This window comes from Strongylocentrotus purpuratus, unplaced genomic scaffold, assembly GCF_000002235.5.
Source record: "Strongylocentrotus purpuratus isolate Spur 01 unplaced genomic scaffold, Spur_5.0 spur5_scaffold_7, whole genome shotgun sequence".
In the NCBI taxonomy this organism is placed as follows: domain Eukaryota; kingdom Metazoa; phylum Echinodermata; class Echinoidea; order Camarodonta; family Strongylocentrotidae; genus Strongylocentrotus; species Strongylocentrotus purpuratus.
In genome coordinates, this window is record NW_022145613.1 from 22,837,350 (window position 1) to 22,856,911 (window position 19,562).

A 19,562-nucleotide genomic window follows, 5' to 3' on the forward strand; every position below is an offset into this window, starting at 1 on the left:
TCTCGTTATTGCATTCATGTGTACACAAAGTTTACAAAGATACAATAATGACATAATCTCTTACATAAACGTAAACATTTTAATATTTCCTGGGTTAAGAAAGTTTTTGAGCCCTTGGAAACAACATTGAGATATCATTTCTGTATATTTCTCACTCTATTAATAGTAGAGTTTTACTACCATAAGACAGATATGTTAGCTTAAAGTTGTGACTTGGCACTACAAAACCACCCAAAAGTTACCAGTAGGCCAGTTTTTTTAAGGCCAAAAAAAGAAAGAGGTTTCTAAAATCGCAAATTACGATGGAAGTCGCTTGGCAATCACACCAAAAACTCTTGCCCCAAAATGCTCCTATGAAGGTGGGATTTTTAACTTTGCATGAAATATGTGGGTAAGTTCCTTACATCTGTTGCTCATTACACAGTACATCAGCGTTTCATGGATGTTCCCATCCTCAAAACAAGACATTCATTATCAGTTAAAGTATACAAAGTTCTTGATCTTAAGCAATATTGCAATTCTAAATCAAAATCAGACACAGGTCCTCTTTCCAAAGGGATAAGCAACATATAGGAACATTTGTTAACTGGAAAGATATTCCCTTCTAATAAAATAATGATAATATTCAGTTGGAGGTGGCGAGATATAGAGTAAATGAAAAGATGATAAGGTGTTGATGAATATCGTAGTGGTAGAAAATATAAACTAATTGAATGGATCAACTTCATTTCAGGACTTTTTTTTACCAAACTAAAAACTTTATACAGAACAAAGAAATAAATCATATCATCTATAAATTTTCATGATAACAATAACTTTTTTTATTACAAAAATTAGATTGTATCAGGGCATAATCTTAAGATTCAAGAAATACTAACATGGCATAACATGCTTTAAAAAAAACATTGTTAGGCTTTATATGTATATCTGTACATCATTCAGAATTTGGACCCAGCATCTCTCGTACATATGGAATCCAGGGAAACCTTTGCTAAGCCCTATTGGAAAAAAACAAAAACAGCACCTGAGTGGATTGGTAAACCTGCAGTTTAAGGGACACACTGTACTAATGTTCTCTTCATCTTTGTTTCGCGTTGCATCATCATAAAACTGGAAATCACTCTCTAGCTTCGATGATAGTACCTTTAAATTCATCACTCCTATCGCTATGCCAACAGGCAAGCTCTGCTGAATGTCCTCCCAGTTTACAAACAAACACGGGTATAGCGCCCCCACTTTGTGACACGATGGTGCAAGCTGCTGCTATCTTTGTCTTGATGCCCCCTGTCACATCGTGGTCTAGCTGCTCGGTTGCTATGATGGTTGCTATGCTGCCATCTTGTTTTACCTGTATTCTGGGAATAAGCTTGGCTTTGGGGTTGAGTGGAGGCTTTGTGAAAATGCCCTGTACGTCCGAGAGGAAGACAACTCTCTTGGGCTTGAAGAATTCACACAATACCTGAAATATTAAAATAACAGAAGATGATAATGGAAACACACTTTACTCTTTTGATGAATTGGTTTAGTGTGAGAAATTATGACATTACCCTTACAAAAAAATACATCAAAATTCTTCAAATTTTCAGTGAATAATAACTTTCCTAACTGTTAAAGACAGATATGACGAATTCAAATAGGTGTTCTCTACAAATATATTCATTATTCAGATTTGTGTGAGAACAGTGAGAAATGTAACAAATTATTTTTCTGAATATTCTGAGACAAATTACCAAAAAAAACACCTTACTACATGTCCATGGCAAAATGTTTAATGCTATTTTTAGAGTTACATATTACTGACAATGGTTACAAAAATAATGTTATTCCATCACACCTTATACTCACCTGCATGATCGTGTCTCCACTGAGTATTGTACATCCAAGCTCTTCATCCAACACACAGTCACCATGTAACACAGGTAAGAAACCGGCCTGTAATAGTTCATTGACCCCCTCGCAATCACTTGACACCACTTGACCTCTTCCCCTTGTTTTCCATCTACCACAGGGCTAGTATTAAAAATTGAAGAAAAACAATCTTACATTTTATTTTTCATCACAATTATAGTTAGTATACTTATATTTTTTATAGGGGAAAGTTAGAAGAAACTTTGAATGCTGGTAATGGAACTACAGGTATTTAAAATATTTTGATATCATTGCCCCCCACATTTGGAACAAAATATTTGTTAGAGCTTACTTTTTTTTCCTTTTTTTAAATACCTCTACACTTTATTTATTCACAGCATTCATGAAGACGTGTAAAGGGTATCAAAAACTTGAAAATCAGGAAAAAGGATATCAAATTCACTGGCAATAAAATAGATACAATAAATAGATGAAAATTCTGTAATGTGTTCCAAATCAAATTTCCTTTCTTTGACTTCCTTTTTGGCTTTAGAAAAAAGTTTAAAAAGAATGAGTATTCCTTGCATAGGGTGTAATATACCATGCAAGATATCAAATCCCTGTTAAACAGGTTATAATAGTTTAGCAAAACTACTCTAGACTTTGATCCTCGTTTATGGTGCTTTTCAGAAATTGATTTATACGGATGATGTACAGAGCTCAATGAAAAATACCCCCCCCCCTTCCCCCAGGGAGTTAATACTCACAGCTATTCCAACTGCTTTCACTCCTTTCTCTACCAGAGCCTGCACTACCATATGATTCAACTGCAAATACATAAAAATTAAAAATTAAAAAAGCAGGTTACTACTCAAAATGGTATATGCATTTATCATGATATTTTTTTTTATTGCATTACTTGTAGGTGCTTGTCACCTGCATGTGTACATGGAGGGCTTCTTCTAAACAGTTTACATTGTAACTTTGTGGCATACACTCATGTTCTTGATAACAATTACAGGACAATTAATGGATCCTAAGACGAATCCCCCTCCCCACCCCCCCCCCCCCCCCCCCTCCAATCCAGGACGTCTGGGGACATAAAGGCCGAAAATTGTGACTTCTTAACTAAGACACGTCCCTGTTATTCATCTCCCCCCCCCCCCCCCTTCCTCCATCTACAAAAGTATCACTGTTAATACATTTAACTTGAGAGACCCACACTTCAAACACTGTGATCTCTTCTTGGACACACTCCTATGAATTCTTGAAAATGAGTGATAGTTGTACTTAACATGCTTTGTTTCACTGTGTTTATATGAAGATATATATTTTAGTCAAGCCTTGAATTTGACTCTCTTGATTCATGACAATATGATCTACATGTATTTTTTTTTAGGGGTGGACTCATTCAAAATGAATGTAATCTCCTTGCTCCCAGACTGATTGCATGTCACATGAATTAAATCTGTAACAAAATGGTAATAAAGAAAAATACCTTTGTAACAGAGATCCTTGTTTTGCAGAAGCCTTCTTTAACTATAGTCTGTTCATCTGGTGACAGAGAAGTGTATCCTTTAGCAACACCATATTCACTGGCTTGGAAATGACCAAATGATCTGCAAAATGATGGGAATCTTGATTAGATTTAGGGTTAGCAGGTCAAAGAATAAAGGATATATTATATCATGCAATCCCACATGGAACGTACATTCACATTTTAAGCCGGGGGTGGTATATTCAAGTATAGTTTCTTGAAACCGAGTGGGCCCTACTAGTAGACCAACTAGATCAAAATCAACGACATCTGAAAACTAGATCCTACTAGATCTAGATCTAGAAAATCTAGTAGATCTAGATCTAGTCTAGACTAAAACTTTAAAAGTCTGTTAATTGTCAACAAATCTCAAAGAGGACAAGTCATTGCTTTACTTGAGCACTGATTTTCGTAAATTACAATTTGTGACAATTTAACATACTTTTTTGTTCAATAACATCAAAACACATCACAGCCTGCAAAAAAAAACAGAACTCAGCTCAGAAGCGTCTCTTCTTTGGGTAGTCAGGCCCGGCCCCCCCCACTCAGTGTTATTTAGGGTACGCATATGCGTGTTCCAACCGACCCCCCCCTTTTCAGCAAAAGTCTGGTGTGTAAAGTCAATACGGCTCGACCTTTTTCTTTTGTATACGAGCCTTTTTCCGCACCCCCCCTTTTCAGCAAAAGTCCGGTGTGTAAAGTCAATACGGCTCGACCTTTTTCTTTTGTTACGAAAAGGACATTTTGGCAACACGCATGCGGTCATTTTGAAACCTGAGTGGGGGGGCCGGGTAGTCAGGTCGTACGCTACTACGCCGGAGCGCTGGTGCGGCGAGCTTTGTACATATACCTACCCAGCTCCATGTACAAGAATGCACTTCCCCTTCAGTCTGCTCAAAAGTTCGGCTGTTTTCACGATATTTTCAGGGTTTGCCGTCTCTAGTTCAGTTTTATTAGTGATCACACTACCTCCAACCTTGATGATACATTCTATTTTCTGCTCCATAATATTAATTAAAGTTAAAAATGAAAAGTTGATTGATGTTGTAAACTTGTAGCTGACGACAAAATGTTCTATGGTATCCTTTAGCTAACAAAACAAAAAGGAAACACACTTGGCTCAGCTCAGCTAGCTAGCTGCAACGAGCGCGAGTTGATAACCAAGCCGCCTTACGCGACATCCGCGAGCTCCTCGACGTGACTAGACCTACTCGAGTGCAGAACTTCGCTCTGGCCTGGCTGAATGTTAGAAGGGCTGGCGAACTACAATGGCATTTTTACAACGATTCCGTTCAATTCTTCCTGTTTCAGTCAGAACAGTCGGGATCAGATATTGTTCGTCAGGTAAAAAGAGTTCTTCTTCCAAACATACTGTAGTCTAGGCCTCATTAGGCAGATGCAGTAGTTTAACTTCTAATGTCAAATATGAGGCAATTGCCAATAATGGCAACATTCCAGAGAGTGAGAGAGTACGAGTGAGTAAGGCAGTAAATCAGTATTCCACTTCACAGTTTCAGAGTGTGATGCAAAAGAGATTAATGCTTAAAATTCAAGGTTTCAATATATATTTTGACCAGAATTGCCGTAATACAGTTTAAGTTATAGACCTACCGTAGACTAGATCTAGACTAGACCTAGATCTAGATATCATGCAAATATTCTTTGGGATTTTCATTTTATTTTTAGGTTTAAATCCAAGGGAAGACCTCCCTGATTTTAATGTGATTTTAAATAACTTGGAAGTTAGAAGCAGAAAAACATAAAATTGTGTAAACTTTCACTGTCTTTGTTGTTGATGATGTTTGATACATAATGGTCTACAGGGATTGTATAGTCTAGACAAATATTATTTGCAAATTTGATTATAGACTATTCGGGGAGAATCAGGGTGCATGTTACTTGTCATGCTTGTTCGACCAAAACTGTATTTAGTCTCTGAAATCGGCAGTTGTTCCGCTCAGACTAAATCTGGCTTCACTGATTAAAAAGTGATCGCTTCTTTACAGAGACTGAAGTACATCGTTCGGGTTAGTGAGTGGAGGTTAAGCAATATACCATATAGTTTGTGTGTGTTTGCAGATCTCATCGTGCCCAGTTTTTATAAGAAAATGGACAGATTAGCTGATAGTATATATTTTAATGTTTTACAATGATATTGGATGTTACTTTGATAGTTATTAGTATGAAAATTAGATCTATTTTCTTTTCAAGCATATATTTTCTTAACCATCATAACTGTTAATTCTAGATAAAGAAAAAAATGGCTAGTTAACCCCTGCTTCTCTTAAAACCAACTTGATATCAATGCGGGTGGACTTCCCATTTAAAGTTAGACCCCAATTTATTAATTTTAATTCATTTTGGTCTAGGGTTTCTCTTTATTTATTGATATTTTGTTCTTATATTCATGACAGGTTCTCCAAGTACTGTAGATGTAGAGAGAGAAGATAAGATATGCCTCATAGGGATCAATCGACCTGAGGTCAGGAATTCTGTTAACCCTGAGACGGCCAAACAGCTTCAGGTTGCATTCTGTCGATTTGAGGAGGATCCAGACCTTAGTGTGGGAATCGTGTATGGGAAAGGTATTATGAATCACTTGTGTATTAACCATTGAACTATGAGTTTGTCATCATGAGGGCATTGAAGAAATTTGTGGATATGCTCTTTGGTGTCATGGACTCACATAGAGTTTACTCTGGTGTCAGTTGCTGGACCAAACCAAACTTCACCTAGACCAAACTCTGTAATACCTAACCCTAACCCTAAACCTAACCCTAAACCTAATTTGAAACCCAATTGTAATCTCAACGCTAACCCTATATCTTTGACAAATTAAAGCCCTGATCATAATGTCACCAAAGCATAATTATGTTGGAGCACCTCACAGACGCCTGCACCTTCAGAAAAAGTGGGCATGTACCAATCTAGGATACCTGTATCCACCTTCTGGAAATTAAACTTTACAGGAATTAGTAACTTACCTTAAGCCCATCTGTACTTGTGTAAAAGAGGGATTAGACCACCCTGCAAGGTCACATGACAAGTGGTTATCTCATCAAATCAGCTCTCAATTAACATAAGAAAAAGAGGATCATGGGGGACAAATGGTCACCAATTAGGCATAGTTGCTATAGAGAGGGCGCAAGTAGCTATAAGTAGAGCAGTGGGGCTTTAACATATGGTTTTCACTCTGGAGGAAGTTGCCTTTGTGGCGCAGTTGTCCCGAAGTTCTCATGCCGACATAGTTTTCAAATACCGTTAGGAAATACGTTGGTGGACTTTTAGATAGTCTGTCTAATGACAGTTTCATTGGAATATACAGCGACCATTGTCTTTTGACTTTACCCATGTTATCACGGACTCAGTATGGACAATTTTTAAACTCCATATGAAGTAGAGATCAATGAGTATTCAGTAAAGGAACAATTTTCTTGTCAACATCTGCCAGAAATATTGAGAGTTTTCAATTTTGAATATGCAGCACAGCTGGGAAAGGGAGGGCCAAGGTATATTTGAATTAAAAGATTTTTTTTTTTTTTTGGGGGGGGGGTATTTGTTACCTACAGTAGTAGTAGTAATAGTAGTAGTAGTAGTAGATTTTTGTGTTATTATTATTTTAATTTGTAAAAACTTGAGTGTTCTGATGATATTGCTACTGTAATAACATTTGTTGTCTTTGTGTTATTTTTTTCAGGTGGAAACTTCTGTGCAGGATGGGATTTGAAAAATCTAGCAAAACAAGACCCAGCGACAATTGTTGATCAAATACAGCTAGGTCCTATGGTAAAGAAATTCTTGTACATAATTCAAAATAGGCGATGTCTTTCTTTTAATGGCCTGGCCACCATAGACCAAAAATTATGCTTCCTTTTGTGAATCTCTCTTTCCCTTCATTCCTTTTATTGAAACTTTTCCACTGCCATAGGGTTTGAATCACTCACAGTTTGGCTTTGTTTCTCCTATTTATGGACAAAGGAAGGACTTTTAATTTTTTTATACTCAAAATGCATAATACAAAATTAATACATATTTGTATCATAAAAAATGATTTGTATCATGAAATTATTGCTTTGTATTAAAACATTCTTAAGGACAATAGACGCGCACTACATGTAAAGAGGCCCAGACTTGTAATTCATTGTAATTAACACCAAACATTACCCTCAGGAGATAAAATGTTGAATGTTAAAACACATAATATCAAAGGTCACTGGTCAAGTTGAGCAGATGAAAATAGTAGATTTTTTACTTTCACTTCCATTTACAATATCTAAACCCAAGATAAATTTGTTTGTATCAATTGTAAATTAATGGTAAAATGGAAAAACATGTGTACAGTAGCTTGCTTCATTTTTGTGATTATGGTTTTCAAGATCTGTGTAAATCTTCCAGAATATTCAAGTTGTTTTTTTTTCCCTGCAGGGTCCTACTGCAATGCAGTTCAGTAAGCCAGTGATCGGAGCAATGAGCGGCTACGCCGTGGCAGGGGGATTGGAACTAGCTTTAATTTGTGACCTGAGAGTCGCAGAGAAAAGTTCTATCATGGGGGTCTTCAATAGGAGATTTGGTAAGTAATCAAGTACCCTCTTCATGACTGACAATTTTTAATGATGTAAGAATAGATTTGTCATATAAATAAGATAGGCCATTTTCGTGATGTAACCAAATTTATTTCTCACATGTTTGTGAAGTGCCTCAATGCAAATATCTTGCGGTTCAAATCCCTCTGCGGCACTGATGTCCTTTGACAAGACATTAATCTACATTTGTCACTCTCTACCCAGATGATGTTTAATGGGTACCCCGGTAGGAAGAAAATGCCAGAGTGCCTTATAAGGGCCACTTGGCTAATGCCTGGGTAATAAAAATACAGCACTTAGAAGCATTGGTTTTAGATGCTATATGAATATTACTAGCATTATTTTTATTTGTTATTATTGATTTCAACCAAATCAATGAATTTCTTTTCATGCATCATAGGTGTTCCCCTGATTGATGGTTGCACTGTAAGACTACCTAAGATAATTGGTCTATCCCGAGCCCTGGACCTAATCCTGACTGGTAGACCAGTGGATGCCGACGAGGCTCTCAGTATGGGGCTTGTGAACAGGGTCGTACCAGATGGACAAGGTATTAAACAACTTATCATTGAATTCAATTCAGTTCATTGCAGTTCAATGTCAATTTCGATTCATTTCAACTCGATGCAATTAAGTTTCAATTCAAGTTCAGTTTAAGTTCAGTTCAAGTTCAAAATCAATTTCAATGCAATATCAAAATCAAGTCAATTTCAAGTCAATTTTAAGGCAATTTAAAGGCAATTTCAAAATCAATTTCAGTTTAATTTCAATTCACTTTTAATTTAATTTTTTTTTAAATTTCAATTTCAACTCATTTCATTTCATTTTCTCTACTCTATTAAATTTAGTTGGTGCAATTCATTTCCAGTCTAAACAGTACCATTTTATTTTTGTTTATTTATTTATTTATTTTTTTCTCTGAATTTGCTTGCATTATTGATAGATTATTCTTAATAATAATAATAATAATAATAATAATAATAATAGCCTAATAGTCCACTCCAAATTTTATTAAACCGAAACGGAAATTCTTTTTGCCCAATTGATCGTGAGCCCGGCAGCCACTGAGCAGCGCCAGATCGACGTTGCTCTATCCCTTATTGTTGAACGCCAAACAAGGTAGCAACAACTCCCATCTTTTAACGTCTTTTGGTATGACGCGGCCAGGGTTCGAACCCACGACCTCCCGGTTGTGAGGCGGACGCTCTACCGACTGAGCCAACATGCCTAATAATCATTATTTGGTATGTGAATATAGAACTTAGCAATTACTTTGTCTATAATTTCAATCGTCAATCATATTGTATATATATTTAATGTTGACCAACAAGGGCCATTGTGGATTCTTTTTCTGTAACGGACAATGCTACCCCTTAAAAATAAACTACAAAGAAATAAATAGATAAATAAATAGATATAGTTCACTTGCCATGTTTCTCATTTGTTTCTCATTTGCTTTGATAGCCCTAAATGAAGCCAAGAAGCTTGCCAAGCTATTGACTACGTTCCCAGATCAGACAGCCATGCTAGGAGACAGACACTCCACACTACGCAATACATACGAGAGTCAGGGTTTCAAAGAGGCCATGAAGTATGAGTTTGAAAGAGGTGAGTTTATAAGCAGCTTAAAGGCATCTATAAACAATGTTTAATAAATCTTAGATGCATGGCTCTACGTGTTATCAGTGTCTGTGATATGGTATAATGAGCCCCAAAGTATTGCACTTCGAAATGATCATGAAGTGCCTCAAAAAAGTGCAAATCTTTGAGTGACCGATTTTACCATACTCATTTTCCCGAATAGACTGTAAAAAAAACGTTAGGAAAACGGTTTTGGAAATTTCAACTTCCATTCATGAATATCTTGATAATCTGACAGGCGATCGGCTTATAAAAGTCATGGGGTTCCTGACTAAGGCTAAAGGTTTATAATTATCATTGCAGCATGAGCTAAATCCAAGATTTGTTTAAGAATCTGAGGCAAAGATACCCAATCCCTTCAAGCACAACCCAATTTGATGAGATGTGTAGAGTCTAGTAGACAGCCGTTACCTCTCCTTCCCCAGAACAGTCGGCCATCTTGGTATGCATTGCACTGAAAAATATGATTTGTGCTTATGGTAGCTAGAATGTTTAAAATCAACCCAAAGGAAATTTTGCCTCGCATTCTATAGGTAAACAGATAAGCAGTATGAAGAAAATAAAGGATGACATTAAACCTCACGTATGCGGCTTGCCAAATGCCCGCCCTATTCAATGCCAGTGCATACCCCTGCATTAACTAGTCTACACAACAAGACATTTTACTCTTCATGTAGCCTATCACTGTCTCTTAAGTTTCTTTGGAAAGACTGACTTTCAGGTAACTACTTACGAATTTAACAATAGAGAGACATGGCAAAGTTTCAACAGAGCTCTTCTGTTACATAAAGCAAGAGCCTGTCGATAGGATTGATACCATGTTAATTGTAATTGTAATTGAAATAGTATTTTTGAAAAATGCACATGGCAGCCCTATGGCTGGATTACATAGAGTTTACAAAGTAAAATGACATATCGTTATGTATGTCGTAGTCATACAATCACACGAAGGACAGAGAAAACCAGAGAGAAAGAGAGATTGAAAGAGAGAGAAAAGACAGAAAGGAAAGAAAGAGAAACAACGATATTGAGGCATAGGTGTGACACTCTAGAGTAAGAGAAGATTGTAAATTTCATAATAATAATAATAATAAAGTCATTTTTATATAGCGCATAATAATAAGCGAGTTGATTGATTAACTAAATAATCATGTGTTCCAAGTATTGTTCACAGTGCATGTAGAAAAAGCTTAGAAATATAGGACATGTATTAAGTACAATGCAAATGTAACTATTATTATTTCACTCCCTATCTGCTCTCATCCTGTATCTCCCTACCCTTCCCCAAATCCATTCTGCAATCTGCTATGTGGATCAGGTGTTGGTGTTCTTGCCAAGGAGTCTGTGAGAGGAGCCGGACGATTCGCTGATGGCCAGGGAAGGAAAGGTTCCTATGATGACTTCAAGAGCAAATTATGAATTAACAAGTCACACTCTTGAATCAATCTTGTAAGTTTTGACCATTTCTATCTCTTTAAAAGGTAGTATCGGGGTGGTCCCGAAGGAATATAACCATGTAAACAGCGATAGGTTTGAATTTTGACTGTACAGTTTTGAAAGTCAGCTACAGTTTTGAATTTTGCTGTTAAGGTTTGAAAATCAGCTACAGTTTTGAATTTTGCTGTAAAGGTTTGAAAATCAGCTACAGTTTTGAATTTTGACTATACAGGTTTGAAAATCAGCTACAGTTTTGAATTTTGACTATAAAGGTTTGAAAATCAGCTACAGTTTTGAATTTTGACTATAAAGGTTTGAAAATCAGCTACAGTTTTGAATTTTGACTATAAAGGTTTGAAAATCAGCTACAGTTTTGAATTTTGCTATAAAGGTTTGAAAATCAGCTACGGTTTTGAATTTTGCTGTGAAGGTTTGAAAATCAGCAACAAGTTAATATTCCTTCTCATCCTGAATATTTCTTTATGAAAACATTGGTCCTAAAATTTGTTTTAAAATACTTCAAATGTGATTCAGATTGTACCAGAGTGCATCATGGAACCCTAGAGCCCTTGTGCAAGCCCTGGAGCCCGGCCACAAGGGACTCTGTGCTTTGCATACATCAGTTTATACTTATATTATAGATATATTCCAAGTTCCAATTTTGTAAAGGGCGTATAATAAAGTTGTGAATTTTTGAAAGTTCAAATTGGCCTATATCAATAATGACTCTGTGATGTTGTGCCAGACAACTTTCCCATTTGCTCTAACTACAGAAATTAATTAATCATAATATATGACTCAGGAGGATCTTTTCTGTTTAGAGGACCTATAGCCATTTTTTAGTACTGCCCTATATTAAGGAATAAGGGGAAAAAACAAAATTATGGATAATTTTGTGCCCGACAAACAGGAGGATTGTCTGCGGACTACGTCACATTCCACTGACAAAATTGCTAATTTGAGATTCGCATACCCGGTATAGCTATAGGGGTGTCATATTTCAAACATTCATAACTTTCTTACTATAAGTCCCATTTCGTTCAAACTTTTGCCATTCTGTTTCTCTTATTTTTCTGCTTTCATACAAATGAACTCATTACAAGATTGGATTGCCCTTTAAAGTAACTCTATATGCCTTCAAGTTAGTGAGCTTCAAGTGTATTTCAATTATCATTTTCTTCTCATGAGTGTAAATGTCTTTTGAAAAGTACCGGTATGTAATACAGATAACAGCATCAAGCATGTGGTATGAAATGTGTGATTTTTATGGGAATATTTAGCATATGTTTGTAAATTACCTGCCCAGTCAAAGTTAATTTGTTCAACATCTCATACCACGTAGGTCACACTCATACAGTTAAACAATTCGCAACTGCTCTGAAAATATATCCATGTAATCGATAAATTTATGTTTGTAGTAAGTCAATTACATTTTCCCGCAGCTTTCCTCCATGTTTTGCTCCTTTCTCATCTTCTCGTATGTGTTTTGAGACTGTTTTCTAAGGTATACTTCACTGTACAAGAATTGTTCTATTAATATCAAGCTTAAATTGTGCAAGGTTACTAAAAGTAGTGATCAAAACCACCACAGAGGGCGCTGCTCTGCTCATAGTGAATAAATCTTGTGTGCTTGAACCAAGGTGATCTTGCATGTTATGTTTGCCACAAGGTCACCCTTAGACATGTTATCAATGAATATAGGTCCCATGAGGGAACAGATCAAAGTAGAGGTCAAATTAAGTAGTGGTCAAGTTACATGTAGCCGTCAAAGCATTGATCAGTGCTCTGCAGATCACAATGTTTAAGCAAGGTCATGGATGTGGTGAAAATGTTCTTCTATTGTCCGGTCACAAACATGATATTGATTTCATTAGAATCCGTAGAAGGGTCAGCCCTTGGTCATACAATGGTCCAGCGTATGTGGCTATTGATAAAAGACAAACGATTTCATTAATGGAGGTGTAGGGTCAAAGGGTTGACCAAAATAAAGATAGAATGAGGATGAAGATTTAATCAATTGTAATTTTTTCTGATTGACAAACTTTTTAAAGAAAGCTTAGCATTCATCAAACTCTGTGTAGGTATGATAAAACTTCAATTATTAACTGTAATTGAATCTCTCTGTCTATGTTTACCCCCCTCCTTTTTTTGTTATCTTGCTCTCTTTCTCTCTTTCTCTCTCTCTCTCTCTCTCTCACCCCTCACCCTCACTCTCCGTTTCCCCTCTCACCCTCACTCTCTCATATTGCACCTGTTCTTCCTCTTTTCCTTTTTTTCTCTTCTTCATTTTCCTCTCTATATATCGCCATCTTTCTCTCATACAGGGGTGTATGCTCTGTTTTCTTCTCTTTCTTTTCATTCTTACCTTCTCTTCACCATCCCAAGGTCTCTCTCTCTCTCTCTCTCTCTCTCTCTCTCTCTTTCATGCTCTCTCTTTCACTCTCTCTCCCTCTTTCACTCTCTCCCTCCCTCTCTCGCTCTCTCTCTCTCTTTCTCTCTTTCTCTCCCTCAAAGTATAACCACACAAACATTTTTTTCTTGCTTTCTCCCAGTTAATTACATTTCTTTCTCTTCAAAGTCATTTGGGAATTGTTGATCAATATGTATATATATATATATCAGAGTCTGTCATACTCCAATTTGAGATTCTTTACTATCCTTGGAGAATAGCAAATACTGATTTTTCTTTTTCTTTCTATCTGATTGATTTTCAAGATAATGTGAATTACAACCCACATGCATCAATGCCAGGAGTTATGAATTAAATCAAACAATTGATTCCTGCTCGTTGATGGATGAAATTGAAAATCTAATTCAATTTCACTAATTTCATTATCTCTCTGCATAGCAACAACTGAATTTTCAATGCTACTGAGAACAAAAATATTGATTGGTATGCAAACAGCATGAGACAGCCCTGATTTTATGAGAGTATATTTCCCAGAATATCTGTCTTTAATTGCCACCAATATTTATTCAGCTCCTTTGTTTTTTAAATTTGTTGAACAGATTTTTTGGGGGGTGCAAAATCCATCTAAATTTGTTGGAGGAATTAATGCTGAAGAGTTCAAATGTAGGCTGTTTTTGTTTTCTTTTATGTCTATTAAGCTCTATCTAAACTCCATGTTTCAATTTTCTTTTTCAATTTCATTCAGTATCAAAGTAATATCTCCATTTAGATCTTATCATGGATCTAATAATCATGAAAAGATTTGTTTATTTACATGTACAGACTAATTTACATTACTGGTATATATGCAACTGTTTCAGTGGAAAAATTACACACCATAGAAGGGAAAATTAAATTTTTACTTTGGACATCATGCTGCCAATAAAGTATTTTAATACTTTTAATTAAGCATTATGGTGAATATAATTATGATGGACACAACTCTTTATACTGAGCATTACGCATGACTAATGACTGCAAGTGTTTTAGTGGAAAACCTACCACTAAGGCACTATACACTGGAAAAAGTGAAAATTTTACTTTTAACATCATCCTCCAAATAAATATTTTGTTGATTAAAGGTAATACAAAGTTTTGGTATGAGGTCATAAATTTGGTTCAAATGAACATATTGGAAGCATATGCGATCTTACAATATTCAGTGATCGTTGTCGTGGTTGAAATCGAGTCTAAAGTTATGACATTGTAAATAAAAACTCTTTAAGTTGTATAGCTCCCTCTCAAGGTCAAGATATTAATTAAGCTATAGAACAATGTTAGCTATTCCCGTTTGGAAATTATATATCACAACTACATATTCTGAGATTTTCATGGTCGCAGCTACCATTGTACGGCCGTAGGCGCTATTTGAAATTTATCAAAATTTACCAAAGCACCGTTTAATGTTTATATTTAATTTTTCTCGAAAGCAGAAATGTTTTAGGGGCTAAATTTTCTAATGCTTAGTAAAAAAAAAACAGGGGCATCAAAATAAATCAAATTTGTGAAGAATCACTATCCGCCCAATTTTCAAAATTTCCCAAAACTTTGTATTACCTTTAAGATCTAACAGTTTGCTGTAATTAGCCATTTTTGTAATGTAACCAACTTTGTGCATGTGCCTTAATAAAGCGCCTTGATTAAAAAACAAATTCTATCACCTGTTACAAATAATTGTATCTCAATAAGTCAGAAATCAGAATCAGAAGGTAGGACAAACATGACTTACCCCACCTAGCAACACATAATATATGCAATTTGCATTCTGAATATTGAAATACAATTAATTGTAACAGGTTAATATATAATAGTTAGTAACCAGTCATTTTACAAAGATTTGTGAAATAAATTTAATTAAGTTTGATAACATTAGGAATATGGTCTATTCAGAGCAATCAGAGTCTGTTGATATCACTTGACTCTCAGCCGTAAGGGCATTAAACTCATTTCATTGTATCTCACCTTGAAGCCCTTCCTCCGACCTGGCTCCAAGCACAACATGTAATGAGTCACAAAAGTAGCACCCTGTCTCAGTAGGTATGTCTTCATCAGCTCGAGATTGCCAAATATCCAACTTTTAGACTTGGGATATTATCCCGAAGCTCGACATTGCGTCTTCACCAGACCGATATGCTCATCACAAACTAGCTCGGACGGGCGCAAATTAGCCCGCTATTTCCCAAATAGCGGGATATTTTGGAAACAAGACTAAGATTGCTCTGGACATTTTCTCTACTAAATTTCTTGCTAATTGCATCTGTGGGCTGATGAAGACGCAAATTAGCTCAACAATTTACGATCGGGATAGTTAAAATAGCGGGTTATTTGGCAAACTCGAGCTGATGAGGACAGGCCTCATGTCTCAGAGTCTGGTGTGTCTGGATAATTTGGAGGTTTTACTTGTCAGTGTCTGGGTAACTTCCATGCTACCTTATTACTGCTTTTCTTGACACATTACATATCACTCGTTGAAGCAAGCTGTTAGCCAGGCAACATTGCTAACATTTCTGACATTTCTCTCTTATTCATGAAGACAAGGATTGATGAGTTTTATGTCTGGGGCACGTAGGGTGATAAACTTCTTAATTATTCAAGTGGATGTATGACGGCCTATTGGATGGGGCTGCATTAGGATGTTGTATTATTGAGGAAGATTACCAGGCCAACCCTAATCAACCTCAAAGGTGTTTAGTAGTTGGAATTAGACAAGAATGTAACAATGGTGGCAACATGTAGAATACAAACACCATGTGAAATAGCTCTCAATTAATTTTTTCAGAGAGGGGGAAGTTGGTCCCGTATTTAATCTTTCTGTCTCACTCTTTCTCTCTCCACCTCTCATTGTCTTTAACTCTCTCTCTCTCTCTCTCTCTCTCTTTCTCTTTCCTCTCTCTCTCTCTCTCTCTCTCTCTCTCTCTTCACCTCTCATTAACTGTTTGTTCTCTCTCTCTCTCTCTTTGTATTTCTCTTTGCCATTGACTAAGTTATTTTACCTTAGCTGCTGTCCATTCTTTTATTTCTGTAATTGTGGTATTAAAAAAAAACAATAATAATAATATATTGTAATATTCTCATATCTTCAATACAGGAGTGATTATGTTTTCTTTCATAATTACATGCACATTCAAGTACAAATGACAAAATGTAATAGATATTCATTTCGATGTTGGTGGAGGTATATTTGAGATGCATTCACACATTTTTTTTCTTTCTACTTTCTGTTCCTTTTTCCTCCTAAATCCAGGTTCATTTGCACCATAGCAGCTCCCAATCTGGACAAATTTAACTTTAACGTGACCCCAATGTAATATGACCCAACCTCACAATAAAAGGTGACCTTTTGATGAACAGGTCAGTGACCTTTGAAAGGTAAGGTCAATGACAATAATGTGGAAGCACTCCACCACATATTCTGGACAAGACAGATAATCACAGATGCAAGGCTGGACATGTTGAAGATTGATCATTAGTTCATTATATTCTTGGAAGATTTGCAAGACCTCGCTTGGGATGTCATGGGTGATCATTTCCAGATCTTTGAAACTAAATCATGTACAGGGTGACAGCTAATGTTCTTGTAGAGTTCTTATCATTGAACATGGTGGCGGAGTAGTTTATACTTCTTGATGCTCCTCATTCTTAAAAGTTTGCAACAAACTTACACACGTTTTCAGCGGAATATTACACATATTTATAAATACAAAACATTACAGTGTCAGTAATAACTTGCATCATTTCTTTATAAGCTATACAAGCGATTTTTAAAAAAGTTAGAAGTATAGGTATTTTGATTATTATCATTGTCCAATGAAAGAACAACAATTCAAAGTTAAAAATAAACTGAGTTTAATCAAAATATTTGCTTGGTTTAACTTTATGAAGATGGTTCCTTCTAATTAAATCAACTTCTGTTTCAGTTTGCACTTGAGAACCTTAGAGTTCAGTCTACAAAAGAAAGTGTGTAGACATTTTACAAACTGACCTCTGTAGAATTATTTAGCGAGTGCTAATGCAGAGACAGTTTCTGGGTACTTCAGTCCCACCCTATTTCCTCCCGTGTCACCGAGGTGTCCAGTAATTACAGTTTGTAATAATGTGAGCAAGTATTAAGGGAGATTTACTTCCTCAGTCAAGTGTAGATCATTATATGTGTTTAGCTTTCTGGTCTACTGAATGTATCGACTCAATGCCTTCTTCATTTTGTCTGTCTAGAACAAAAAAAGAAATTTTGTGTTAATGATCATGATTGACACTGATCATATGGAATCATATTTCTTTTCAAAGTGCAATTAAAGGTTTATTGGCTCCTTTATGAAATTTTGCTGGTAGCAACACATGTTTTATAAAAGGGGGATTTCGGCATGACTTGATGATTCCTTCAGTTACTGGTTCAAAATGGCGTACCAGAAAAGTGCAAACCCCGTTTTTGTTAAACATATATATGTTTATGTTTAAAATGATTTAAGAAATATGATCTGTTAGGAGCAGAAAGGATATTAATTCCATAACACAGAGTCAGGTCATGCATATTGGCTCCAAACAGACGATAGGTATCATCACAATTGGAAAGAGTAGAGCAAAATTGATGATGTGGTATCATATCAATATGTCTAGATATAAGAAAAGTTGGACATAGACCCTTCTAGTTTTCAGCAGATGATTTGATGTGGAGGTTAGTTAGACACAGGAAAGTTCTGAGTCTGTCTGAAAGTAACTGACTGGAAAGGCTCTATGGCAACATGGTTATAATTGGGATTTGTAAGAGATCGTATTGGTAATTACAGGTTTAAGTATATTGAAAAGATGCTAAAATGCGAGTATATTTGCAAGAATTTTACTGAAAACAGAATGAGGTGAAGTAAATTATTTTTCTTGATCCAGCTTGTAATTACAAATTTTCATGATTATAAATCTATATACTTGTAGTGACAAGAGTACAATTATTATGGACATGTGTAAGTACTGTACTAGTTTAAGAATGTTGAAAGTTGAAAACATATATAGGAATTCAGTGAAATCAGGGAGGCTGATTTCATAAAGTCTATGCCTGAACCTTGTAAATGCAGCTCATAATTTCACCATGAATTTATTGATATCTATTTTTTAATGAGTTCTTACTGGTAGTTTTAATTGGAAAACGCAACTACTACTACAACAACTTCATAAGTTTCTCTATATTTTGTATATTATCTTTATACTGTTTAAGATATTATATTTATTTATCTGTATTCATCTTTATATTATCTACCTCCCTCCTTTTCTTCTAAATCTAAAGATAAATATTTCATCCCCTTGAATATTTTAGTGGAAGAGAGCACAGATGAAAGTAAAAATGGTATTGAAAAACATATAGTTATGAATGCATGTAATAGGAGCAGCATTTTTCAATAAATATTGGAAATTTCATGCACTCAAACATGCCAAATGTTTCCACTGAAATAATAATAGTAATTAATTCTTTATGAAAAGATATATATTAATATTTGAATAATTTTTTATTTTGTTTTTTTTTTTTTTTTTTTTTTTTTTTTGTGTTTGTTGTTTTTTTTTTTTTTTTTTTTTTGGGGGGGGGGGGGGGCGGGTTTTAAACACGGAATGACGGGTTGAAATTTACCACCATGGTATGTAACACAGCGCTGTGTGATGAGTTAGTGGATGGAAACAATTTGCTCATTTTTAGCTGCATTGCTGTCGGCTGTACTGCCTGTACAGTACAGAATGATATTATATAATAGGTGAGCTTTATTTTTGAAGGCTACCTTAATCACTCAGCATATACTGTCTGCTGTCTAAAGTGATTTAAGTAACACTCCCAAGAACAAATCTTGTCCTTGTTTGTGGTTTGGGGCCAAATTTCCCTCAACCTGCACTGTTCTTATATTTATACCATTCAGTATTAATTTGTTGTATTATATTTCTAGGTTATAAATACAAATCATTGTTGATAATGAAGACAAAAAGAATTTTATCCAGATGTTTAGTTTTTTCTTCTGATAATTATCACCACAATTTTTTGGCCCATCCCCATCTTGAAATTTTGTTCAAATTTTAGTAGATGCTAGTGGGA

General features: G+C 35.5%; 2 protein-coding genes across 3 annotated transcripts; one reads left to right on the plus strand and one right to left on the minus strand.

The window, feature by feature from the left end:
* Positions 1 to 54: 54 nt before the first annotated feature.
* Positions 55 to 4,493, minus strand: LOC100890155 (isopentenyl phosphate kinase). 2 transcript variants are annotated; one of them, XR_004062020.1, is made up of 6 exons: positions 4,240 to 4,493; positions 3,347 to 3,467; positions 2,616 to 2,675; positions 1,846 to 2,010; positions 987 to 1,459; positions 55 to 913 (listed from the first exon to the last, which is right to left on the minus strand). XR_004062020.1 is itself a non-coding variant. In XM_030974105.1 (5 exons), exons 1-5 carry the CDS (start codon positions 4,389 to 4,391, stop codon positions 1,118 to 1,120), a joined length of 840 nt encoding a protein of 279 aa, XP_030829965.1. In that variant the 5' UTR covers positions 4,392 to 4,493; the 3' UTR covers positions 55 to 1,117. The 2 variants fall into 2 exon arrangements, 1 of the variants encoding a protein (XP_030829965.1); XM_030974105.1 differs by having other exon boundaries at positions 55 to 1,459.
* A 105-nt stretch (positions 4,494 to 4,598) lies between these two features.
* Positions 4,599 to 18,965, plus strand: LOC581715 (probable enoyl-CoA hydratase echA8). The gene is made up of 8 exons (XM_781702.5): positions 4,599 to 4,729; positions 5,800 to 5,970; positions 7,083 to 7,171; positions 7,811 to 7,955; positions 8,369 to 8,518; positions 9,433 to 9,576; positions 10,928 to 11,058; positions 16,740 to 18,965. The coding sequence occupies exons 1-7, from the start codon at positions 4,654 to 4,656 to the stop codon at positions 11,026 to 11,028; spliced, it is 876 nt and encodes a 291-aa protein (XP_786795.4). The 5' UTR covers positions 4,599 to 4,653; the 3' UTR covers positions 11,029 to 11,058; positions 16,740 to 18,965.
* The last annotated feature ends 597 nt before the right edge of the window (positions 18,966 to 19,562 follow it).

Excerpts from the sequence above, each read along its gene's own strand:
- LOC100890155 (XM_030974105.1), bottom strand. The coding sequence starts at position 4,391 with ATGGAGCAGAAAATAGAATGTATCATCAAGGTTGGAGGTAGTGTGATC. Across the intron at positions 2,011-2,615 it reads TGAAAGCAGTTGGAATAGCT|CCCTGTGGTAGATGGAAAAC; the intron begins GTGAGTATTAAC and ends TTTTAATACTAG. Across the intron at positions 1,460-1,845 it reads GTGGAGACACGATCATGCAG|GTATTGTGTGAATTCTTCAA; the intron begins GTGAGTATAAGG and ends TTAATATTTCAG.
- LOC581715 (XM_781702.5), top strand. The coding sequence starts at position 4,654 with ATGGCATTTTTACAACGATTCCGTTCAATTCTTCCTGTTTCAGTCAGA. Across the intron at positions 7,172-7,810 it reads AAATACAGCTAGGTCCTATG|GGTCCTACTGCAATGCAGTT; the intron begins GTAAAGAAATTC and ends TTTTCCCTGCAG. Across the intron at positions 8,519-9,432 it reads GGTCGTACCAGATGGACAAG|CCCTAAATGAAGCCAAGAAG; the intron begins GTATTAAACAAC and ends TTGCTTTGATAG.